The 27,146-nt window shown below is 43.7% G+C and overlaps 2 protein-coding genes across 2 annotated transcripts in view; one reads left to right on the plus strand and one right to left on the minus strand.

Moving 5' to 3' along the window:
* CMTM6 (CKLF like MARVEL transmembrane domain containing 6) overlaps positions 1–6,765 on the plus strand; it is a gene marked incomplete at both ends in the record, with an annotated part of 43,625 nt that extends 36,860 nt beyond the window's left edge. The window contains 2 exons of the mRNA XM_079713192.1: positions 3,779–3,877; positions 6,643–6,765. Coding sequence (XP_079569318.1) covers positions 3,779–3,877; positions 6,643–6,765 — 222 coding nt within the window. The remainder of the gene's footprint in view (positions 1–3,778; positions 3,878–6,642) is intronic.
* A 2,573-nt stretch (positions 6,766–9,338) lies between these two features.
* On the minus strand, positions 9,339–26,352 carry LOC307058916 (uncharacterized protein; the record flags this gene model as incomplete). Its single annotated transcript, XM_079712619.1, has 4 exons — positions 9,339–10,027; positions 24,668–24,732; positions 25,724–25,990; positions 26,229–26,352. 4 exons carry the CDS (start codon positions 26,350–26,352, stop codon positions 9,941–9,943), a joined length of 543 nt encoding a protein of 180 aa, XP_079568745.1. The 3' UTR covers positions 9,339–9,940.
* Between the last annotated feature and the right edge of the window lie 794 nt (positions 26,353–27,146).

Here is a 27,146-nt window from a genome sequence, read left to right on the forward strand (position 1 = left end):
AATATGTTAGTTACTGGACCTAGAGAATATTAAACTTAGTGAAGTAAGTCAGAGAAAGACAAATACTATATGATATCACTTATATGTGGAATCTTAAAAATAATACAAAAGAATCTGTATACAAAACAGAAACAGACTTAACAGACATAGAAAACAAACTTATGGTTACCAAAGTGGAGAGGGAATGGAGGAGGGGACAAATTAGGGGTGTGGGGTTAACAGATACAAACTACTATACATAAAATAGAGAAGCAAAAAGGATTTATTATGTAGCACAGGGAACAATATTCAATATCTTGTAATAACCTATAATGAATATAATCTGAAAAAATATAACTGAATCACTTTGCTGTACACCTGAAGCTAACACAATATTGTAAATCAACTGTACTTTAATAAAAAATACATATATATATAATGATTCTTTTAAGTTTGAAAAGTTAAAAAACAAGAAGTTGATACCAAACAGCTAAAAAAATAACTTTGAAAAACAGAGTCTGAATCAAATCCATTAAGCCTTTGATGAACACATACGTGCAGTTCTTGGTATGGCCAATATATGACAGTTCCCATTATGTTACCCGATAATAGCTGCTGTCAGTGTTTACTGTGTGCCAGGCACTTTATGTGCTGTGATTTAGAATCTTCACACCTCAATGCTCCATTTTTCTGTTGAAGAAACTTAGGTTGAGAGTGGTTAAGTAACTTGTCCGAAGTTACACAGTGAGGGTAAAAATAAACAGATTTGAACCCAGGAAATTCTCACACTCTGCAGTCTATCATGTGGCCTAGGCAGAATGCTGCTAGAACCACTGCCCTAGTAACTTTAGATGCTATTATGGCAAATATCGTCACCACAAGAGTCTTTGTATAGCAATGACAACAGAACCCATTTGTTTTATGAAGTACGTATTAAGAAGAGGATGCAGAGAATATCTTAGAATTTTTGTTAATTATATTTTTAATCTTTGAAAAGTCCTCCTTTTTACAGATCAGTATGTGATAAGATTTGGACAAGGGAAAAATTCACTAGCATCTGAGCTGGTTGATTTGTAGCTTGAATGTGTAAATCTATGTTTTAAACATTAAAGATTGAAAATATTTTTTTCATTTCTTATCTCAACAGCAAAATAGCACTACTTTCCATAAAAATATTTTTAGAAATGTTTATAGTTTTTTAGTGCTGCATCTGTAGTGTTTAAGAACATTGATCTTTTTGACAAGAAACAATATAATATTTTCCAGTTTAGTATAATGGTCAAACTAAGCAAAATGTAAAGCAGTTATTACATCAAACTTGAGCATTTAAAAAGTTATTTTAGAGTTAATACTAATTTTAAAATACTGAGGAAAAAAAGAAAAATTAGTCATTTCATCCTAAAATAGCTTTTGTAAATATTTTACTGTATGTCCTTTGGGTCTTATAGAAAGTTTTAAACACAGTTGTAATTGTAGAGTATGTATGTTCTACTTTTCACCTAACATCATAAGGAAGTCATGTTTGTTTGAATGGTTTAAAAATTACTTTTACTGTCTGCTTATTAATATACTTAAATTAAAAAAATCTTTATGTAAGGGGTTTTCTGTTTTAGAGAAAATGTTTTGAGTGTGTGGTGGTGGTAGTGTCTAGGGAGGCTAGGGAGGAACAGTAATCTTTTTGGAAAGAGAATCTTTTCTATCCCATGCTCTTGCGGGTCCCATTGTATCAAGAATAACAATAGCCAATGTTTATGGAACATTTATTGTGTTTCTGGCACTGATCTGAGCACTTTCCATGGATTAACTCTAATCTATAGAATCACCTATGAATACGATATTGTTACTACTCTCATTTTGCAGATGAAAAAACAAAGGCACACAGATGTTAGGTAACTAATTCAATCATGTAGCTAAGAAGTAATATTACTGGAATGTGAGCTCAGGTAGTCTCGCTCTAGAACCCATGTTTATTGAATACTGCATTATTCTGTCTCAAAATGATTGTCTTGTTTAAATACCTCCTTGAGTGTACTCCAAATATTAGTAAATAGTTTTATATTTGTATGTAACAGATTTAAATAATATTCAGTTCAAAGGAATAGAAAAAAAGAGAAAGTGCTGCAGAAAAACACCTCTTTTAGAAGCAAAGAGGAAATCTCTGAAATTTCTTAAGTGAACTAACAAAATAGTGAATTCTGTTTTGGGTAGTTTTACTGATATTAGGTTTAGTGGAGATTGCATTTCAGAAAACTCAAAGTATCAGACTTAAAACACTTTGGAGTGGCTATCATTTTTCCAGTTTCTCCTCTGAATCAAGTATGTATGTCAAGCACTGTTTTCAGTTGGCATTTGAGAGCGAACCTCATGAGGTGATGCCTGAGAGAGCACTTGGAAACCATGAAGAATTCCATTGCTGTAAGCTGCATTATGATGAGATGTGGATGCTTTTATGTAGTAGATAATCTCATCATACAAGCTCATGTTGGATTACCCACTTGGCACAATTGAAAACAACATGCTATTCCAAGAAAGCCTAAGTGTCTTTAGTTAATGATGGGTGATCCTTTTGAGTCTCTCTTTTTCCAAAGTGCTTTAAAAGCACTGAAGTACTCTCAGAGAGGCCATCCTAGCATGGATTATGTTGAAAGGGAAGAAAAATGCTGTTCTTTGCTGGAAGTAATGTGGGATTTAATAAATCCTTTGGCTTTGATCTTAATATGTCCTAGAGAGGGGACTTCCCTGGTGGTCCAGTGGCTAAGACTCCGTGTTCCCAATGCAGGGGACCCGGGTTCGATCCCTGGTCAGGGAACTAGATCCCACATGCCGCAACTAAAGATCCTGCACGCGGCAATGAAGATCCCACGTGCTGCAACTAAGACCCGGTGCAGCCAAATAAATGAATGAATTTTTTTTTTTTTTTTTGCGGTACGCGGGCCTCTCACTGTTGTGGCCTCTCCCATTGCGGAGCACAGGCTCCGGATGCTCAGGCTCAGCGGCCATGGCTCACGGGCCTAGCCACTCCGGGGCATGTGGGATCTTCCCAGACCGGGGCACGAACCCGTGTCCCCTGCATCGGCAGGCGGACTCTCAACCACTGCACCACCAAGGAAGCCCGATGAATGAATATTTTTAAAAAATTAATACATCCTAGAGAAAAAGATAAGCACACACATGCATGACCTTTGGGGAACTGTTTTTATTTTATTTCATTTATTTGTAATAGAATATAATTGAATTTACAGTATTATATTAGTTTCAGGTGAACAACATAGCAATTCAATATTTTTATAGATTATACTCCATTTAAAGTTAGTTACCAAAAAACGGCTAGATTTTCCTGTGCTGTACAGTATATCCTTGTTGCTTATTTATTTTATACATGATAGTTGGTACTTCTTAATCCCCTTCCCCTATCTTGCCCCTTCCCTTTCCCTTTCCCCACTGGTCACCACTAGTTTATTCTTTGTGTCTGTGGGTCTTTGTTACTCATTTGTTTACTTTTTAGATTCCACAAATAAGTAATAATGGATAACTATTTTTATTAAAACATTATCTTGTGATGTACTTTCTGAATATGCCCTGTCCAGAGTGTGCATAGTGTTCCTTTACAGGGTATTTATCAAATACCAGGCTTATTGAAAAGTTAGAAGTTGAAGTATGTAAGTTTGAGTCAAGAAAAAAAAGTCACTGAAGTTTTTTTTTTTCTTCCACTGAAGTTTTTTAAAAGTTAAAAATTAAAACATTTGTTTTCAGCCACCCTAACCATGCTGTATTCCTTATGTTTTATGCGTATGTGTAGGATTTTTATATTACTGTGGGAACAGGATTGGTGTTTTTGGTGGCATCCATCGTTTTCGCTTCGACACATGACAGTACCACGGCTGAACTTGCTGCAATTGTAAGTACCTTTTATCTTTGCTTATTTTTATTTGCTTAGAAATACGGAATTTGGAAAGTACTTGACAGGTTATACAATAAGGGAGAGTGGTTTGTCTTTTAACTTATTTTTTAGTGTAATTTGATTAGAGGCCTAAAAGCAAATAAATATGATAGCCTTAAAAACCTAGAACCTGGGCTTCCCTGGTGGCGCAGTGGTTGAGAGTCCGCCTGCCGATGCAGGGGACATGGGTTCGTGCCCCGGTCTGGGAAGACCCCACATGCCGTGGAGCAGCTGGGCCCGTGAGCCATGGCCGCTGAGCCTGCGCATCCGGAGCCTGTGCTCCGCAACGGGAGAGGCCACAACAGTGAGAGGCCCGTGTACCGCAAAAAAAACAAAAAACAAAAAAAACCTAGAACCTGTCTTTAGAATTTGACTGAGTTTTGTTAACAAAAATCCATTGAAGCCACGTATGAACTTTATTGCTAATGGAAGTGGTAAAATTGACTTGATTATCTCATATTTCTCCCCTTTTTGGTTCAACAGAAACACACCTACATATCATGTGCTGTTTTAGGTGTAGAGAATAGACAGGAGAAATGACCCCAAAGTTCAGCTTAGTATAAGAGATAGATAAGTAAATGTTTTTATCTGAAATCCTTGAGGGACCAAATGTTTTTTAGAATTCAGAATATTCTGCATTTTAGAAAGGTAATACTGTGCATATACTGTATTACACACCTTCAGAGGGCCTGGGCAGCACCTTGTAATCCAACATATTAATTTTTCTGAAGCATCTGAATATTCACAGTAAAAGAGATAGGTAAAGACTGTAAAGAGTTTTACCTTGTGTCAATTTTGAGCCAAGTAAATCATGAAACTTCGAGTTTTTGTTGCTTTTTGGACTTCAGAATCGCAAATCAAGGATCATGGACTTAATTGGTGCCAGTGCTGTGAACATGAACAACTAACAACTCGTTAACAAGTCCTCTTACCAGTCAGCTGATTTCCAATTGTTGCTCTGTTCATAAGAAAACTGAAGTTGTAATTAATTGAACTGTCAGCTAATAGATCATTAAAACTGCCTTTTATGATAGAACAACTCAAAAGGAGTTCAGAGAATTAGATGGCTATAACATATCTGCCTATGTATGTGAACACGGTTTCTTAGTACTTACACGTGTAAAAACAAAACAATAAAATTAATGCCAAACCTTGATGCATTCTAGCAATAAGTACTATTTAGTCATGGATACATGAACCAGTTGAAGAGAAAAGAAGCCTTATGCTTAATTTGTTTGTAATCATATTTTTGTTGCAGAAGAATATGATAGGGTGAATCAGTAAAATACTTTCTAGTGTAAAAATGTATTACTGTAAAATCCTGTGGAGGAAGTAAAATAAAGTTGAGGAAATGTTGAGTTCGTGGGGGGAAAGAAAGCATGTCCTAAAATTACCAGCTATTAAAAAAAAGCTTATTTATGTGTTTTAATTAGGTGGTATGTCAGAATGTTACAGTATTCAGATTTCATTAGGTATATTTAAGAGCGACTGGTGGTTTAAAAGCTCAGTATTTATAATATGCTGGAAATTACCTTTTGCAACTAGTTAAATTATGAAAATTATATAGACTGAAATGGGTGAGGGAGTCCATTTTTTAAAAAATTGTGATGTGAGCAGAAGAGCTAGAAGATCATTTGGGTTATATGCATAGAGGGTCCTTTATGGACTGGAGCTCTCTAAGGTGGTCAGAGATGTCTTCGTAGACAAGATGACATCTGATCTGCCTTTAAAGTGTCAAATAAATTTGCCAGTCAAGTAAGGGGACAGATGCCATCAAGCCAAAATACAGACTCCAGAGTGGAGAAGAGACTTGGGTTTTGAGGGGTGGAATTGATAATTACATTTTGGTTGGATGTGTTGGGGACATCCAGGTGAATTAATGAATTGGGAGCTCCGTTTGCTTTACAGTGAAATGAGGCAGAATGGAGGGATGGGGTGTGAAGGGCAAGAGACTGCAGCAAACGACAACAAAATGTTAAACTTCATGGAGATGGAGCCTTAGAATTGGGACTTTAGCCGTAACCTACATCGATTTTCTCTTTTTACAGAGCTCTTCTTTGGCCCCCTTCCTTAAGGATTTTTCTAGTGAAGAAGCTAAATTTGCACCATGGTCTTCTGTCTCTTGACAGAATTCTCAGAATGTTTGATTAGATGTTAGAAGAGTACAATGAGGAAGTGATTTAAGGAAGAGGTAGTAGGTAGTGGCGTCATGTTGCTGTGTCATTACAGTGTGACAGTGAGCTGGAAAATATTTTTTAGGTAATTGAACCATTTAACCTAAAAGTATCTTCAAAATAGAATTTCTGTTTTGATACAAATAACCTTTTCCATTTTTACCTAGGCATGGCTGCCTGCTCTTCTCATCTGTCAGTTTAAACCACTGCTAACAATCCGGTGTTTTGTGTCATGTTATAGGATTTTGTTTTTCATCTATTAACCTTAGCTTCATAGATTGGCACCTCACACATACACACACACACAAGACAGGACATTAATATTTTGTGAGACCTTGACTAATGGCCATTATTCTGGATTTTTTTGTAACTTCTTTCCACTTTTTGATGACCTTAAAATTTTTTTAACCACTAATGTTAAGAATGATGTGTATAAGATAAATTGATGAATTGTCTTGCTTGTATTAAACACGATCAGAGCCAAGTAGGAAATGTGAGAGTATATTGCAGCATTCCTCATATAATCTTTGCCCCCTTTTCCCTCCTCAGGTGTTTGGATTTCTAGCAAGTTTTGTGTTCCTGTCTGACTTTTTCATTATGGTCTATGAAAAACGTAAGGAGCCCCGGCCAAGAAAACCTGAGACTACTGTTAGTGAACCACTTAATGCTTAGAGACTCTAGGGGAACAGGTGTTACGTCGCCACTGCATGGTGCCTGAGCCCTGGCAGAAGCTCTTGTAGAGTCTGTCATTATTAAACCACTTCTTTTGGAGCGCAAGGCAGAAAGGCAGTTTGATCAGTATTGATTGGACTGTGTGTCAGTCACCACAAATTGGGCCAGAGGGCTTTTTTTTTTTTTTTTTTTTTTTTTTTTTTTTTTTTTTTTTTTTTGCGGTATGTGGGCCTCTCACTGTTGTGGCCTCTCCCGTTGCGGAGCACAGGCTCCGGACACGCAGGCTCAATGGCCATGGCTCATGGGCCAAGCCGCTCCGCGGCATGTGGGATCCTCCCAGACCGGGGCACGAACCCGTGTCCCCTGCATCGGCAGGCGGACTCTCAACCACTGCGCCACCAGGGAAGCCCCAGAGGGCTTTTTAAAAAAAAAATTTTTTTTTTTTTTTTTTGGTAACAGTTGAAACTTGTGTCAGATGAAGTTTTGTTTTGTTTGGTTTGGAGGTGAGGGCAATTGTTTGTTTAAATCACATAGCTCAACTGATGATAAATTATTCTGTCATTGTTACTAGGCTTAGCTTTCAAATTATGCTTTATAGCTGTATAAACAGCATGATTAAGTTTATCCATTTAGAAATGGTTTCATTTTTAAATTAATTTGCTTAACTATAACTTTGCTTTTTGATGACTAGATAAAATTTACTGTATATTTAAGAGATCGATATTTTAAATGTTGGTCTAGGTTTTTTCCTTAAAATGTAAAACCCAGGCTTTACTGTATCGCACTCAGACTTAAAATTATACTGTAACATTTTAGGATAATAATAAACTTTTTCTGAGACTTTTTATAGCCTAACAGAAAATGTATGGGAGATGCTGATATTTTACATAAAAGCAACAGCATCAGTAACCCCATGTTTATACTGTACTTTGGTTGTCAATATCAAGTAAAAAAAAGATCTTTATATAGAAAGATAGAAAAATGGAAGAAACTGCTATCATGACTAAGGACCAAAGATAAGATACACTTTTGCACAGTGCAGTGAAAGTAGTTATAAAAGTAGGCCTCAACCACTTCCAGATGCCTGAAGAGATGAGTTCATACTAGAAGATAGAAAATGGTTTGCTCCCTTTTGCCATATGATTATTTCTACTGAAGTTAATACAGCTCTGCAGGTTCTGTTCAGTGTTTTCTTTGGAGCCAGCCTTCTTTTGAAACCTCAATCTTTGATTTTTGATTTGAGAGCCTCCCTTTTCTGTCTCCTTATCACAATGGTCCATGTACTACTTCATCAGGCATAGCTGGGCCTCTGGCTCTGGCTTCCTTGATGGCAGATTCTCCAGAATCTTGGGCCCTTTTAATTGCATAGAGTATAGAGCAGGATCTTTAGGGTTCTTGTTCCCACATAGGAATTGCTCTGGTTTCTCTTCAAAGGAGACCTTCTTAAGAAAGTGAATATCCAGAGATTCCTGCCCAGTTTAATACTGTTGATGGTGTAAGAAACCATTCTCAGAAGACACTTCATACCCAGTTCTGATAATCTGGAAGAACTGTCTGTTGCTGGCAGTCTGTCTTAGAGCCAGCCAGCCAGGGCACCTTGAGCAAGACTTTTCTTAAAGTGGGTCCTTTTTTTTTTATTTTTTATTTAAACGGGACCTTTCTGACCAAGTGGTTCACAGACTAGACCTTTCTTGTCCTCCTGGTAGATTTTTTTTGACTCAAGACTGTAGGGCTCAGGCAATGAGCCCATGCAATCACATCCTTCAGTACTTTGGTGAAAGTCTCCTGGGCTAGTAGGTTTTCTGTCTGAAAGAGTGGAATCATGTTTCCAGTGAGACAGTTTAATGACCTCATCCTTTTAAAATTTCTCATCTGCCAATTGTGTGTTGTAGATGGTTTTCAGATGCAGATGGCCAGACACAGCTTCTGCTCTTACTGACTCAGAACCTTATCCATTTGTATCAGAGCTTGGATGCTAGTGCTAGTGGTGATGTCACCACTACCTGCTTGGGAGATAATGAAGCCAATCTTGGATGCTGTTTTTACTAGGTGTGCTGTCTGAGAGAGGAGAAATAGCCTGGGTCTTGGGTTCAAAGATAAGCAGCTTATGATAGGCAGGTTCTCAAATTTCACATCCAGCTATACCGTTGTCCTTTTAAGTATCATCTGCACCCAGCTGGGATTCAGAGCAGACCATCTGGGCTACCTCAGGGTCCCCACTCATGCACTGGGCTCAGTTGAGTTTGATGCAATGTCCTCTGCTGGCCTCACATCCACAGCATGTTGGCGTGGAACTTAAGCTCTGCGTGTTCTGAGGTTTCACTTCCATTTGTTTCATTGGCGCTGAATGGACCTCTTAGCTGGCCACCGAAAGGTAATATCTTCACTGGTATTTTGGGTCACTCTAGAACCTTTCTTCACATTGTTTTTTACAGGACCCATGACTGATTAGCCTCCGTCTTCTACTGTAGAAGGAGTTAGGAGTAAAAAGATCTTTGTGGTAAATAAAGATTTCAAGGTGCACTTGAAACCAAAAATACTGTTACTTACAGAAAAGGGCACACCCAGTTAACTCAAGTGTAAAATAATTTATTAACGTTTATGGTAAATTTACATTCTACACAAATAGACTGTTTAGAATGGTTCTTAAAAATGATAAGGGAAATGCACATACAAAAATTTTATAATTGCTATACTTCTGTTTGGGGACTGGGAAATGTATTTTTACATTGTTTATAGCCAATCATTTTTGTATTTAATAATTTTAAATCCTGAGTCTTTTATATCTCTGTGTCAAATTTTGTAGTCTTCTTTTTAAATAAACCCACTTTATTGTTCACACCTTTGTAGTTGTTTAATTATTATAAAAACATGGTGTTTAAATGAAAGCTTTCTCCAGAGTTCTCGGAGTTGGCTCTACAACCTTGGTAAGAATACTGGACTTTGGATCTACCTGGGCGTGGGGCATGGGTAGACGTCCAGCTCCTACCCATGGGCTGTCCCTCTTCTTGGAAAGTTGGAATACACATTGAAACAACGTTTTTAGGGAGCCGTGTGTGAAGAGTTACAAAGGAATGGGCTTCCCTGGTGGCGCAGTGGTTGAGAGTCTGCCTGCCAATGCAGGGGACATGGGTTCGTGCGCCGGTCCGGGAAGATCCCACATGCCATGGAGCAGCTAGGCCCGTGCCATGGCCGCTGAGCCTGTGCGTCCCGAGCCTGTGCTCCGCAACGGGAGAGGCCACACCAGTGAGAGGCCCGCGTACTGCAAAAAAAAAAAAAAAAAAAAAAAGAGTTACAAAGGAATATTACGGACTAAATATGCCTTTAAATACTCCCAAAGCAGCAAATTTGGACTCGATCACATTTCTCAGTGTGGCCAACCATCCTAAAAACAAAATAGGTACATTCTCTTTCAAGCTGTTCAATGATTGGGAAAGTGTGAAGCAAAACTGAGGTGGTTCTGGTAAAGCTACAGTTATTTGTGTAGTTTGCAAAATTCCTGCCTCCAGACGTACAGAATAATAAGGTCTTTATAGTCGTCATGAACTCACTGGAATTTGTACATTCTTCAGAGTTTTGTGTTTTGTTTTGATAAAGAGCGTGATTTTATCAATGTGCAATCAACTGCAAGGAGCAGAAACGTAATTAAGTGGGTCTTAAACAGTAAGGAAAATTTATTTCACAAGAAGTCTGGGTAGGGCAGTTCCACAACTGGTAAATTCAGTGGCTCACCAGGGACCCAGGCTCTTTCCATGTTTTTCTGCCCATCCACCTCTTTTTAAATTATTATTTATTATTTATTTTGGCCATGCTGGGTCTTAGTTGCGGCATGCATGTGGGATCTAGTTCCCCGACTGGGGATCAAACCCAGGCCCCCTGCATTGGCAGCACAGAGTCTTTCCCCTGGGCCACCAGGGAAGTCCTTGCCCATCCACCTTCTGCTGTGAGAGTTTTTGTTTTCTGGATTGACCCTTTATGGTTTTGCAAGATGGTGGCAACATCTCCAGGCATCATCTGCTTGTACAACAATGTCCAAAGGTCAGAAGAGAAGAGGTTGTTGATTCTTCCATGTCCTTCCAAGGTGTTCCTTTTTCACAGAGGCCCCTTGGTGGACTTCACCTACTTATCTTACTAGGAGATATTAAATGCCTGTTTCCAAATCACTTTTTAACATGGAGACTAGAATTGCTGTGATTGGCTTAAAGTAATCAAGATTCCTCCCCTTAGGTTGTGAAAATCCTTTGAAGCCTATAGCCTTCTGATACCTGAACAAAACTGGTTCTGTTAGCAAGAGAAAGCGTCATGGGTTAGGGATCAACAGTGTCTGTCATAAGCATGTAAAGGATTGTGACCTAGCTAGCAGAAATAAAATTTCCAGTTTAAGAAATTCCTACAACATTGTAAGTCAACTGTACTTCAATTAAAATTAAAAGCAAAAAATTTCTGTAGGCCTGACTACCCCAAAACAATTTAAAATAGAAAAACTTGTTTTATTTCTTACACTAAATTATAATTCTACAAATAATGTTTACCACAGAAAATTGGTTTAACAAAAGTGGGAAGTATTTTTCTTTCCCTGATATTTTTGCATTTAGCTACTTTAAAAATTTTTGAAATATGTCAAGCACTGGAAGTACAGAGGATAATGCTTATTGTAGATACCACCCAGCTTTAGTGGATCGTAACATTTTTGCCATATTTGCTTTAAGGCCCTTGTTTAAAGAGAAAATGAAGTTATACTTTTAAAGTACCACCACCTCTAATCTTACTCTCTTTCTTTTTCCAAAGGTAAACACTGTCTTGAATTTGGTGGATATCTTTCCTGTTTTTCTTGCCTGACATATATATAGATGTATCCATAAACAATGTACAGCGTGGTATAGTTTGCTTTTTTTTTAGTCAGTAATATATATTTTTTTAATTTATTTATTATTTTTGGCTGCGTTGGGTCTTTGTTGCTGTGTGCAGGCTTTCTCTAGTCGTGGTGAACAGGGGCTACTCTTCGTTGTGGTGCGCGGGCTTCTCATTGCGGTGGCTTCTCATTGCAGAGCACGGGCTCTAGGCGCTCAGGTTTCAGTAGTTGTGGCACGCAGGCTCAGCAGTTGTGGCTCGTGGGCTCTAGAGCACAGGCTCAGTAGTTGTGGTGCACGGCCTTAGTTGTTCCACAGCACGTGGGATCTTCCCAGACCAGGGCTTGAACCCATGTTCCCTGCATTGGCAGGCAGATTCTTAATCACTGCGCCATCAGGGAAGTCCCAGTCAATAGTATTTTGAAATTCATCTGATACTTGTAACTCTAGTTCATTCATTTTAACTGCTACTTGGTGTTCCATCATACGTATACTACATGCCACGATTTACTTATCATTCCTATGTTGATAGAAAAATTTTTTTAAATTCTTGATCATTTCAACCAGTGTTGTATTGAGCAAACATACTTGGAACATCTTGTGTACATGTGTTGGGTGTGTATTAAGAAATCAAATTGGGCCTCCCTGGTGGCGCAGTGGTTGAGAGTCCGCCTGCCGATGCAGGGGACGCGGGTTCGTGCCCCAGTCCGGGAAGATCCCACATGCCGCGGAGCGGCTGGGCCCGTGAGCCATGGCCGCTGAGCCTGCGCATCCGGAGCCTGTGCTCTGCAACGGGAGAGGCCACAACAGTGAGAGGCCCACGTACCGCAAAAAAAAAAAAAAAAAAAAAAAAAAAGAAATCAAATTGTTGGGTCAGAGGGTATATGCAATTTCAACATGGCTAAATATTTCCAAATGGGTCTGCAAAGTGGTGGAACCAATTTGTTTATATTCTTTTTATTTTTAATAATTTATTTATTTATTTATTTTGGCTGCATTGGGTCTTCGTTGCTGCACACGAGCTTTTTCTCTAGTAGCATCGAGCAGGGGCTACTCTTCGTTGCGGTGTGTGGGCTTCTCATTGTGGTGGCTTCTCTTGTTTCAGAGCAAGGGCTCTAGGTGCGCAGGCTTCAGTAGTTGTGGCATACAGGCTCAGTAGTTGTGGCTGGTGGGCTCTAGAGCATAGGCTCAGTAGTTGTGGCACACAGGCATAGTTGCTCCACGGCATGTGGAATCTTCCCGGACCAGGGCTCAAACCTGTGCCCCCTGCATTGGCACGCAGATTCTTAACCACTGCACCACCAGGGAAGTCCCCCCAAATTTTTTGACATTATAAAGTACCATAAGGTAATGATGAAAGAAATATTAAAAGTAATAAAAAGCAAAGTTTATTCCTTTTACCTTTTGTATAGTGATTTAACTAGTAAATATTTAACAGAGAATTTAAGTTAAATATCCCAAAGCCAGATGAGCTACTTATCAACAGTTTACCAGAATAAACTCACCTATGTGGCAAAATAGTGAGAAGATTTATAAGTAGAGGTGATAAGCCTAATGAGCCTGGTGATAGCTGGTTGTCCAGAAACTTAGTTCAACTTTAAAAATTACCAAAAACACTATAAATTTTAATGTATTTCTTTTTTTTTTTTTTTTTTTTTCTTTGCGGTACGCGGGCCTCTCACTGTTGTGGCCTCTCCCGTTGCGGAGCACAGGCTCCAGATGCACAGGCTCAGCGGCCATGGCTCACGGGCCCAGCCGCTCCGCGGCATGTGGGATCTTCCCAGACTGGGGCACAAACCTGTGTCCCCTGCATCGGCAGGCGGACTCTCAACCACTGCGCCACCAGGGAAGCCCTTAATGTATTTCTAAATGTTCATCTAAAAAGGTACAGCTTTTTAGAAACAGGATACAACCTTATCTAGAGAGTAAATATAAACAATACCATAGTTGGCTTAAAAGCAGCCACCAATTAAGAAGGCATTCAAGCTCAACAATATAATTATCTTCTCTCTCTTTTTTTTGTTTTGTTTTTTGGCCACACCATGTGGCTTGCGGGATCTTAGTTCCCCGACCAGGGATTGAACCCGTGCCCCCTTGCAGTGGAAGCACAGAGTCCTAACCACTGGACTGCCATGGAATTACCAACAAAATAATTATCTTAATACCAACAACAAATTAACTCCTAGTTTAATACTGGACTTATTAATTAATAGAAGCAGTAATGTTAATGAGTAACAAGAAATATTTCTCCTTGCATAAGCTTACATCAGTGACCAGTGCTATACTGATAATTAACAGTAGATAAACGAAACCAATGATAAACTATTTATCAAATACAGTTAACCTTTATACAGTTATGCACCTAAGGAAGATTTTAAAACAGTGAAAGGAACTCTGCAAATACAAACCCCACTTATTTACCAAAAACATCACCTCTAGCATAAGAAGTATTAGAGGCACTGCCTGCCCAGTGAGTGACATCTGTTAAACGACCGAGGTATCCTGACCATGCAAAGGTAACATCACGATTTGTTCTCTAAATGAGGACTTGTATGAATGGCCACACAAGGGTTTTATTGTCACTTACTTTTGATCAGTGAAATTGACCTTCCCATGAAGAGGTGGCAATGACAAAATAAGACGAGACGACCCTATGGAGCTTTAATTAATTAACCCAAAAAATAAACGATTAAGGGACAACAAAAATTTCATGCGGGTCAACAATTTTGGTCCAGGTGACCTCAGAGAACAAAAAAACCTCCGAGTGATTAAAATCTAGACCTACTAGTCAAAATAATTTATCATTTATTGATCCAAAAAAATTGATCAATAGAACAAGTAACCCTAGGGCTAACAGCACAACCCTGTTCTAGAGTTCATATCGAAATAGGGTTTACAGCCTCGATGTTGGATCAGGACACCCCAATTGTGTAACCACTATTAAAGATTTGTTTGTTCAACTATTAAAGTCCTACTTGATCCCAGTTCAGACAGGAGTCATCCAGGTCGGTTTCTATCTACTCTATATTTTTCCCAGTTTGAAAGGGCAAGAGAAATAAAGCCTACTTTATGAAAGCACCTTAAAATAATTAATGATATAGGGACTTCCCTGGTGGTCCAGTGGTTAACACTGTGCTTCCAACGCAGGGGGCGTGGGTTTGATCCCTGGTCAGGGAACTAAGGTCCTACATGCCGTGTGGCGCAGCCCAAAAAAAAAAAAAATTAATGATATAATCTTAATTTAATTAATTCCTAATTACTCAAGAAAAGGGTTTGTTAGGGTGACAGAGCCCGGTAACTTCATAAACTTAAACCTTTATAATCAGAGGTTCCACTCCTCTCCCTAACACAGTGTTTATAATTAATATCTTAATACTCGTTGCAATTCTTCCAGCCGTAGCATTCCTTACATCAACTGAACAAAAAGTACTAGGTTATATACAACTTCGAAAAGGACCAAACATCACTGGACCATATGGCCTATTACAACCTATTGTGAACGCAGTCAAATTATTCATTAAAGAACCACTATGGGTCACACCGGTTAGAATGGCTATCAAAAAGACAAGTGATAACAAGAGTTGGTAAAGATGTGGAGAAAAGGGAATCCTTGTGCACTGTTGATGGGAATGTGAACTGGTACAACCATTATGGAAAAGAGTATGGCGTTTCCTCAAAAAATTAAAAGTAGAACTAATATATAATATTATCCAACAATTCCATTTCTGAGTATAACTCCAAAGGAAATGAAACCACTATCTTGAAGAGATATCTGCAACTCATGTTCATTGTAGCATTATTCACAATAGATAGAAAGATATGGAAACAACCTAAGTATCCATTAAAAGACAAGTGGATAAAGAAAATGTGGAATATTTATTTATATAATTCAACCATAAAAAGAAGGAGATCCTGCCTTTTGTGACAGCATGGACCATGAGGGCATTGTGCTAAGTGAAATAAGTCTGACATAGAGAAATACTGTATGTTCCCACTTATATATGGAATCTAAAAAAAATTTAACTCATAGAAATAGAGAGTAGAATGACGGTTACCAGGGGCTGGGAGTGGGGGAAGTGGGGAGATGATCAAATGGTACAAACTTCTAGCTATAGGATGAGTAAGTTCTGGGTATCTCGTGTACAGCATGGTGACTGTAATTAGCAATACTGTATTATATACTTTAAAGTTAAGAGAGTAGACCTTAAACATTATCACCACATGCAAAACAAGGGTAATTATATGAAGGGATGTAGGTGTTAACTTACATTTTTGTGGTGTTCATTTCACAATATATTCATATATCAAATCAAAAAAAACCTAAAAAATGAACCATTATGGGGACTTCCCTGGTGGTCCAGTGATTAAGAATCCATCTTGCAATGCAGGGGATGCTGGTAAGATCCCACATGCCACAGGGCAACTAAGCCCACATGCTGCAACTACAGAGCCCACACGCCACAACTAGAGAGAAGCCCACACGCCACAACTAGAGAGAAGCCCGCACACCACAACGAAGAGCCTGTGCACTGCAACGAAAGATCTCGCATGCCACAACTTAGACCCGACACAGCCAAAAGATAAATAAATAGGGCTCCCCTGGTGGCGCAGTGATTAAGAATCCTCCTGCCAACACAGGGGACATGGGTTCGAGCCCTGGTCTGGGAAGATTCCCACATGCTGCAGAGCAACTAAGCCCGTGCGCCACAACTACTGAGCTTGCGCTCTAGAGGCTGCGAGCCACAACTACTGAGCCTGTGTACCACAACTACTGAAGCCCACGTGCCTAGAACCCATGCTCTGCAACAAGAGAAGCCACCGCAATGAGAAGCCCACACACCACAGCGAAGAGTTGGCCCCACTTGCCACAACCAGAGAAAAGCCCACGCACAGCAACGAAGACCCAATGCAGCCAAAAAAAAAGATGGGAGTTTAAATCTCCCCTTAATGATATGCCACAACCAGAGACATAAACAAGATTCATTACTATTTCATCAATCATTCTAGCCCTACTTATTATAGTCCAATAAAAAATTTCAAACTATGTTTATCACTTAAACCCAGAATTAAAACTCACTCAAACGCCAAAACAATCCACCCTTTGAGAAACAAAATGAATGAAAATGTCTTGGCCTCTTTCATTACCCCAACAATAACAGGACTTCTATTGCTATCTTCATTGCTCTAGTCCCAAGCATTGTATTCCCCACTCGTAACCCACAAATCCACAACCGTATCATTTTTACTCAACAGTGACGAGTCCAATGCACATCAAAACAAATAATGGCCATTCACAATCACAGAGGACAGACCTGAATACGAATACTTCAATCACTCATTCTGTTTACTGGGTCAACAAATTTACTAAGACCCCTACCACCTTCATTTATTCCCACCACACAACTCTCAATGCATTCAGGTCTAGCAGTCCCTCTATGAGCAGGAACTGTAATGACTGGTTTTCCCCACAAAACAAAAGCATCCTTGGCCTATTTTCTACCACAAGGACCCCAGTGTCTCTTATCCCTGTGCTAGTCATCATTGAAACTATAAGCCTATTTAGTCAACCAAAAGCCTTCGCCATTCGATTAACAGCCAATATTAGAGCAGGTCACTGATTAATTCATTGAATCGGAGGGGCAACTCTAGCACTACTACATATTAGTACCACCACAGCCCTTATGACAGTCATCATTATTATTATTATTTTTTTAGTATTTATTTGGCTGCATCGGGTCTTAGTTGCGGCATGCAGGCTCTAGAGCTCGCAGGTTTAGTCGCCCCTCGGCATGTCAGATTTTATTTTCCCAACCAGGGATCAAACCTGCGTCCCCTGAATTGAAAGGAGGATTCTTAACCACTGGACCACCAGGGAAGTCCCGACAGTCATTATTCTTCTCCTACTCACAATCTTTGAATTCGCTGTCCCCCTAATTCACACTTACATATTCACCCTACTAGTAAGTTTCTATGTATATGACAACACACAAAGACCCACGAAACCCCTGCATGTCATAGAGTAAATCCTAGTCCCTGACCCCTTACAGGAGCTCTTCCAGCCCTCCTAATAACATCCGGCCTTGTCATAGGATTTCAGTTGAATTCAGTACTATTATTAGCACCAGGCTTACTAATACTCTAATAATATTACAGTGATGACAAGACATTGTCCAAGAAAGCACCTTCCAAGGCCATCCTGTACCAACTGTTCAAAAACGACTTCGATATGATCTCATTCTCTTCATGATTTCAGAAGCCCTCTTTCTTACCAGCTTTTTCTGAGTCTTCCATCACTCGAGCCCCACCCCACACCTGAACTAGGCGGATGCAGACCATCCCGGGCAACTGCCCTCTAAACCCGCTAGAAGGACCACTCCTCAACACCTCAGTCCAATTAGCCTCCAGCACACAGGCTTAGTTGCTCCATGGCATGTAGGATCTTCCTGGACCAGGGCTTGAACCCATTTCCCCTGCACTGGCAGGCGGATTCTTAACCACTGCACCCCGAGGGAAGCCCCTCATTCATTTTTTTTTTAAATGGATAATAGTCCATTGTGTGTGTGTATACCTATATATATACATATATATATATATATATATATATATATATATATATGATGCATCTTCTTTATCCATTCATCTATGGATGGACACATAGGTTGCTTCTATACACTGGCTATTATAAATAATGCTCAATGAACATAGGGGTGCATGTGTCTTTTTGAACTAGTGTTTTTGTTTTCTTCTGAAAAAATACACAGAAGTGGAATTTCTGGATCTTATAATAGTTCTACTTTAAAAGTTTTGAGGAATGAGGTGCATTACTCTTGAAACGAAGTTTACCTGGTGATGTTAGGTGAATCCATCCAGGATCTCTGTGAAGACCTCCAAAACTGTTAAAACATAAGGGTAGGGACTTCCCTGGTGTCCAGTGGTAAAGAATCCGCCTTACAATGCAGGGGCCCTGGGTTCAATCCCTGGTCAGGACACTAAGACCCCACGTGCCGCAGCGTAACTAAGGAATGGTGTGGAGGAGGTTAAGGAAAAGACCACGTCAAGCTCAGAGGCCGTTTCAGATGGCAACAAACTCCTGACATTGACTGAAAATCAAAGTTCTTTATGTGGAACAATCAAAGAGGCAGGGTGGGTCCTGTTAGCAAGGTCCCCTGAGATGCCAGGTCACCTGACCCCCAGCTCCAGATGCAGAGATGTCCGGGACCCAGGCTTTGCTGGCCTGGGAAGGCTGAGGGTGCCCAGCTGCTGACAGGACACACGGGGTGGGGGCGGGCAGGGGGGAAGAGTTGGTTGCCGCCCAAGGCAGACGAGCGTCTGTGCAGAGCTGCCTCGGCTCAGCCTCGAGAAGCCTGTCTCAGAAATCGACAGCAAGTCTTCCAGAAGCTCTGCGCATATTCCATTCAGGTGTCACCGGTCACACCTGTGGCTGCCTGGATGAGGACTGGGGGCCCACACGTTCACACACTGAAAGTTATCAACAAATGCAAGAGAGTGAGGGATCAGACCATGAACTACTCTAATTTTAATGCCTAAGTAGAATCACGCGCACCTTATTCTACTTTCCGGTTTTGCATTTGTAATTTCACAAAATGGGTGATTTGTGGGGCTTTTCGAATTGCTTGTCATTTTGCCTGATGAGAAAAAAACAGCACAATAAGAAAACATTATAGTTTTCACTGGTAATGGGCATAAAAATATATGCACTGTTACTGCTTGAAAACAGCATTAATGTGAACGTTCCAGATGATTTTCTATTTGGTGATGGGTTTAGTGGCTTGCCCACGTTCACTTTTATGTAAAGGGAAGATTAGAAAATTGCACTCTTCTTGCATTTTAAACTTTAAGAAAATGGATTTCAGGAAACCTGGATAACAAATTAAGAAAGCAATCAGGACTGCAAGTATTTAGGGGTTTTAGGTTAGTTTCAAAACACAAGGGAACAACCCATGATGTATGTGTCTTAAAAGACCACTTGGTACAGTAAGATTCCACAGACAGCCTTATAATAACAGAACTCAGAACTGCTTACACATTTCCCACAAGCCACTTTCTCAGCATTAGGTTAACAGTGTCGGCTCACTCCCCTGCTTGGGGACAGAGAAGACCGGTCTCCTTTCCTTTCTCAGATTCTTTTCATGAGTGGCTAGAAAGCTTAAGCACTGGAATTCCATTAGAGAAAAGGAGTATTCCTCAGAGGACTGTAAATGACACAACCCCAAGTGGACTTTAACAGCTGTGTCCCTGTGTCAGAGATCTCCCATGCATGGCTGGGGCCCAAATGACACAGAACAGCGGGGGCCCAAGGGCCACAGTCCTAGGACGCCGCTCCCCAACCAAAAGAGTCCTCTCGCTCCTCAGGGAAAAGCAAAGGTGTTCTCAGACACACACAGCCTCCAGAGCCAGGAAGTGAGCACCCCACCTGCCTGGCTTGTCCCAGGAGAGTGGCTGATGCAGTGCCCAGAACCAGAAAGGGGAACTGAGACCCAACAGAAGGGGAACCACGAGACCGATCCATTCCTCCCCCTTCACTCGCCTCCCCCCGCAAAGAAGCTGCACCCCAGTACCAAGGAGGGTGCTCTTCAACTAGGAATCTTATCCACACAAACGTGCTGATTTTGAGAAACTTTTGAAACGCATAGTATTCAACCTCTCAAAGTAAAAAAAAGGAAGGAATTACATAGCAATGCTGGAAAATACAGGAAAAAGACAATAAACCTTGGAAAACAATGTCTACTAACATGACCCCAACTGGAAAAATTTAGAAACATTTAAGACGACTCTGAAAGCCAATAAGACAAGGAAAACAAAACAGAACAAAAGAAAACAAGACAGTATTGGGGCAGGAAGATGGGCAGTGGACATGAACAGGCCCTTCATATAAAAACAGAAAGACACCAGTCTGAAAAGACCACAGAATGAAGGACTCCAACTACGTGACATTCTGGAAAGGGCAAAAATACACAGACAGTAACAAGACCAGCAGCTGTCAGGGGCTTGGGGGCACTGGGCGGGTGAACAGGTGGCCCCCAGGGATGTTTCGGGCTGTGAAATGGTTCTGGGTGGCACTGCAGTGGTGGCTGCAGGTCATCACACCTGTCCAAACCTGAACAGTAGGACACAGAGAGTGAGCCTTAATATAAACTACAGACTCCAGGGGAGAATTAGGTGTCAATGCCGATCCATCACTGAGATGACGCGCCACACAGGCGAGAGATGTTACCAAGGGAGGGAACCCAGAGGGACGGGTACAGGAAACTGCTGTCTGCTCGATTCTCCTGTAACCCTAAAACTGCTATAAAGACTGTCTACCAATTAAAAAGAAGAAACAGCTTCTAAGCACGTGAAAATACTCTCAACCTCATTCACGATTCAGAAAAACCCCAAGGGAACGTCCATACTGCTTACCGGGGCCTAGGATGAGCGGGAACACGCCGCGGCCTCGCCCCTTCCTGTCAGGCATCGCGCTGGAGCCCAGAGTCCGCCTGACTTGACCCATCGCACCGCACCCCGCGTTTCATGCCGTCCACAGTCTCTACACATGACTTTTTTTTTTTTTTTTCGGTACGCGGGCCTCTCACTGTTGTGGCCTCTCCCGTTGCGGAGCACAGGCTCCGGACGCGCAGGCTCAGCGGCCATGGCTCACGGACCCAGCCACTCCGCGGCACGTGGGATCCTCCCGGACCGGGGCACAAACCCGTGTCCCCTGCATCAGCAGGCGGACTCTCAACCACTGCGCCACCAGGGAAGCCCACATGACATCTTTTGATCAGATGACTCACTGCCCCAATTACAAGGTTTCAGTTTCTCCACAGGATGAAACCAAAACCAGCACAGAGGGGAGGCTCTTCAGTCAACCTCAGGGTCTGCCTGCATTCACGTCCCGCTCTTCCTGACGGGAGGCCCACATCCTAAGGAAGGAGGTCCTTACCAGCACCTCAGGAGCCTCATCCAGTCCACCTCATGCTGCTCTGAGAGCCTCGCCAACCTCTGCAGCTACCTAAGTCCTGGTCACTTGAGGGCCATCACCCTTCCGCGATTCACTGAGCCACGTGCTCTGACAATGCATTTATAACCAGGCTCTCGGACTTCCCTGGTGGCACACTGGTTAAGAATCCGCCTGCCAATGGTGGGCACACGAGTTCGAACCCTGGTCCGGGAAGATCCCACGTGCTGCGGAGCAACTAAGCCCATGCGCCACAACTACTGAGCCTGCGCTCTAGAGCCCGCGTGTCACAACTACTGAGCCTGTGACCCGCAACTACTGAAGCCCGCATGCCTAGAAGCCGTGCTCCACCATAAGAGAAGCCACCGCAATGAGAAGCCCGCGCACTGCCATGAAGAGTAGCCCCCGCTCGCCGCAACTAGAGAACAAAGCCCGCGCGCAGCAACAGAGACCCAACGCAGCCGAAACTGAATAAGTTAAGAAGTAAACAAATAAAAAATTTAAATGAATAAATAAATAAAAGCAGGCTCTGCTTTGTCAGCACTCCGGAGTTCCCTACGTATCGACGGGCAGGATTCCCGTCCTCTCCTGTAAGTGCGTCTGTGAAGTGCCCTTCCTGAGGAGAACAGAAGCTCCCGGAAGCAGAGAACTGCTTCTTAAGATCACATGCAGAACCTGAAGACATTTGATGTTTATGTCTCAGATAAAAGACACAACACTAGATGGTGTGAAGGGTCCCCGAAGCCAAGAGCCAGGCAAGCAGGACACTTCCTCTGGGGACCCTTCCATCAGCAGAGCAGAAAACGTCTGTGGCCAGAACTGGCACTCAATTCGCTTTGAGCTGAGAAGCACCCATGTAATTACATAGGCTCCCCACAGAGTAATTACTCCCACATTTAAGAAAGGAGGTGGCTTTTCAGGCAGAGAAGGCAAGTACAGTCTTCCCAGCTGGCTGCACTGTGTGTGCTGATGGTCACGATGGAGCTGGGCCCCAGAGCTCTGCTCTCCCCTCAAACCCCCAACCTCACCCTCACCCTCAGCTGAGGAGCTGCTTCCCTGAGAACAGAGAAGCCATCGGAGGGCTTCCCCACCTGCAACCCAGCTCTGCCATCCCCTCCCCACTCCAGGACCCCGGGCAGCAGCTCTCCCCTCCCCCACACGCATCTACTGGATCATTCCCACTGTTATTTCTCCCATCACAACACAACACAACATCCTCCCCGGACCTCAGCTCCTACCCCAGCTACTGTCCAGTTTCTCTGTTCCCCGTCACAGCAAAACGTCTTGAAAAAGTTGGCAAAAGAACAAACCCAGTTCTCCCACTCCTCTCTCCTAAGCCTCTCTGATCAGGATTTTACCCCACAGATCCATCCAAACGCATCATCAGCGAGGTACGACCTCCCCCCAGTGCTGGGCTCGATGGTTAATGGCTCCACAGAACGGCAACCTCGTTTGTCCAGTCACCCAGGGAACCTCTAAAGTGCTTCCCACATGCAGACAAAACGCTGTGATGAATATTTTAGGAGAAATACTCAGCGTGGAGAATACACTTGAGCTGCTGGAAGAAAGAGGGAGCGGCACAGAAAAAAAGTTTCTGTAACTACAGAAATGAAAAGATAAGCTGTTTTAATGCTACCAAGTATGGGATGAAGGAGAACGAATAAAAACCATTTGGAATACGACATTAACAAGCCTCATCCTACAACGTGGTAACAGAGGATGCAGAAGGACTTCAGAATGAACTCATTTTTCTGGGTAGGTGACAGGCTGGATGATGCAACGATGAGCCGCCAGGGACAAAAGGACAAGGCAAGGGGCAGGGGAGCTGTAAATAATCATTTCTGGATCTACTGGATCTAGTACTCTGAGGTGCCCTTTGGACAAACTCCACAGAGATGCTGGCAAGTGGCTGGACAGAGGCATCTATCTGGTCCAGGTGGGAAAACTGACAGAGTTGGAGGTGAAAAGCGCCAGAGGGTGAGATCAGATGGGTTGAAGAGTCATGAACCAAGGGTGAAAAGACAACACACAAAGAGGGCGGAAGAAAGAATCAGTCAGGGGCTTCCCTGGTGGCGCAGTGGTTGAGAGTCTGCCTGCCGACGCAGGGGACACGGGTTCGTGCCCCGGTCCGGGAAGATCCCACATGCTGCGGAGCGGCTAGGCCCGTGAGCCATGGCCGCTGAGCCTGCGCGTCCGGAGCCTGTGCTCCGCAACGGGAGAGGCCACAGCAGTGAGAGGCCCGCGTACCGCAAAAAAAAAAAAAAAAAAAAAGAATCAGTCAGGAAGAGAGCAAGGAGAGATCTGTCACAGAAACCAACATAGCAGACTCTGCAGAAGGGAAGGCGACAGTGGTCTGAGGTGACGACGGGCAAATCTCCACTGGTTTGTATGCTGGATGCCAGGTCACCTCAACCGGATCAGGTTCCGGGGAGGGGCAGAACCAAGACCGCAGGCTGCACGATACAATTCAGCTGGGAAACAAGGAATCTTTGCCAGAGACCTCACTGCATGGTGTGTAACACGACCCTCTGAGATTGTAAGAGACAAAGAGGGAAATTTACTGGAAGGGTGACAAGGCTGTTCTTCCAGATGATCCTCATTGCATCCCTCGACTGAACACTGAAAACAATGTACATATGTGACAACGGTGTTCTAACGAACAGACAAGTTATATGCACTGAGTGCTCCCTGGACAGCACGCTCTCGGCTTACAGGAAGCACAAGGAAGGCACCAGTGTCAACATGTTAGGGGCTGTCGCTCAGGAAGGCTCCCGGCCTACAGTGGGATCCTCAAGGAAACCTTTTAACACCCGAGAACAAAAGTGCTTCGGCAGGACAATGTAAGTCGAGCAAGGGATGGTGTTTTGCCACAAATGTCAAGAACACGAGGCTTGTACTGTGGCTCTAAGAGGATCGTGGGATCTACACGTAGAACTTGCCAGAAACACTTGGTACTGACCTGCTCCTCTACGCTTTGTCTAACCCCATCTTTTACCTACTCCTGCTTTCCCATTTTAAATTTTGAACTATTCGCCTCCCAAGGTGTTATCACAAAGGAACAGCAGCAGATAAATACGAAAACAGCAAAACTCACCAGAGGCTGATTCATTTTCCGCTGCTCTTGGAACAACGTGCAGGACTGGGACAGTGGAGGCGGACCTGGAGAAGGAAAACGCAGGCAGTGAAGCTACGACTGAAGCGGCTCGGGGTGCACGAGCACCCGCCCCGCGCTCCACAGGAGACACCTGTGGGAGACCCGTCCTTTCACCTTCAGAAGGGCCTGTGAGAATAAGGAGGGAGCAACCACCCTCAGGTCTGTAACTCCCACGTGACTGTGGTACCCGAGGGGATACCTTTTTTTTCAGTAGCGAGTGTACATTGAATCCTATTAAAATAAACCTCCGTCATTAAATATGAAATTAAAAAACGCTTATAGTTTACCTCTTCTAAGTCTCTTAACAACTTAGATCAGAACATCCACAGGATACCCAGAATAAAGGGACACACTCAGGTGCGTTTCAGTCTTGCAATTATTTGTACAAACTTTACAAACTTAAGTGCGACGCTCAAAAACATCTTTTATTAAAACTGACTTTAAGTGGACAGAACACCTGCCCTAGGAGTTTGGAGTCCTGTGAGCGACCCCACGTGCACACCCGGTGAGGATCTAGGACAAGTCATCTCCCTTCTCAGGCCCAATCGCTTCCTTCCTCACCCGAGGCAGCAGGACAGAAGCCTTGCAGACTCATCCTGCAACAATTACACTGTGCGATTCCACAGGGCACAACCCAGGGGGGCGGCGGACGCTTACATTAGACAACCAAGGTGCTGACGCGCCTTGAGACACACGTGCGAGATGGCGACAGGAGGGGGAGGACGAGGAGGACGAGGAGGATCAGGGTTGGACGGAGGGGAGGACGCGGCACGTCCCGGCCGAGCCTGTGGACCCTGCTCCCCCAGGACACCCGGAGCTCACAAGTCCCACGGGAGCCCCATCCCCTGTCCTCCAGCCCGGCCCCTCCACCTCCGGGAAGTGGTCAAACCCTCCCGGTGGCTCTACCACGGGGCCCGGGGCGGGCTACCCCAAGCCCCGTTCTCCAAGGGCCGCAGGCTCCACAACCGCCTGCAGGCCTGCAGACGCAACACCTACCCCGTCGGGACTCGCTCACCGGCCCCGGGCTCCCGAGGCTCCGGTCCGGGGGCTGCTCCTCGGGCGCGCTGCTCTCTCGGGGTCCCTTCGCTCCGCCTCCCGAGACCACTGGGCCAGAGGAGCCGGCTCTGGGCCTACGGCACCAGCTCCCTTCAGGCCCACGTCCCTCCCGGGACCTCGCTTGGCCGCGCGCTGCAGACGGTCTGGCACTGCACCGCCGCCGGCCGCTCGGCCACTCCGGCCCAAACGCGGGCTCCGCGGCTCGAGCTCAGGGGTCACAGTTCCAGCCTCCGCCCGGCCCGCGCGAACCCTCGCCCGCACACACCGCTCCCGCTGGCTGCCGGCCGGCCAGGACTGCGTCCAGCCCCGCAGGCCCCGAAATGCTCGCCCGCAAGAGGCCAAGACGGGGAAACGACGGCCAGAGACGACCTGGGCACGCACAGGAAGCGAGGGCGGCGCGGCGACACTGCGCCTGCCGCCAACACGCACAAACCCTGAGGCGCACCTGCGCAGGAGGACGCCCGGAGTCCGCCTGCCAAAGCCCGCCCGGAGAGCGGGACAGGTACCAGGACTCTATTTCCCAGAAGTCTCCGCGCCGTCAAGACAGGGAGCGTCTGAAATGTCTCCATCTCATCTGGCGCTGAAGAGCTGCTGTGCTGGGGGCGTGGGCCGCCTGGACCAGGGACTCAGTTGCCCATTTGTCTTCACTCCTGTTAGGGATCAAGGAAAGGTGTGGCCTCAAGTGGGGGCTGTGTGATGGCCTCCAGGGTCCCTGGTCCTTTCCCGGCCCTGGGACATTTCGGGTTACATCTGAGATTCCACCACCACCAGGAGAGGGGAAGGAGTGCATCATGTTCGCTTAACTGAAACGCTACAACTTTCATTCAAATCCTAGAATACAATAAATGCCCCGCCACGATACAAACTAATATTACCCACGGAAGGAAAAGAAAATAGAAATTGTAGCTGTTTAGATTACACAACCAACGCATCAAAAACTGTACGGGGGCTTCCCTGGTGGCGCAGTGGTTGAGAGTCCGCCTGCCGGTGCAGGGGACACGGGTTCGTGCCCCGGTCCGGGAGAATCCCACATGCCGCGGAGCGGCTGAGCCCGTGAGCCATGGCCGCTGGGCCTGCGTGTTCGGAGCCTGTGCTCCGCAACGGGAGAGGCCACAACAGCGAGAGGCCCGCGTACCGCAAAAAAAAAAAAAAACTGTACGAAAATCAGAAGGTACGCACAAACCGAAAACAGAAAACAGATACCTGGGATCTTACCTCTTAAAGAGGATACTGTTTATGTTAGGTAAAGATAACATTTTTCAAAAATTGAATCAGGAGGGTAATGATTTATCACTCTTTTGGGGATGAAATAATATAATTGTGTTCTTGGCCAACTGTTCCTTAAAAGCTGCTAGGGGAAAAG

Source organism: Hyperoodon ampullatus, assembly GCF_949752795.1.
Source record: "Hyperoodon ampullatus genome assembly, chromosome: 10".
Classification (NCBI taxonomy): domain Eukaryota; kingdom Metazoa; phylum Chordata; class Mammalia; order Artiodactyla; family Ziphiidae; genus Hyperoodon; species Hyperoodon ampullatus.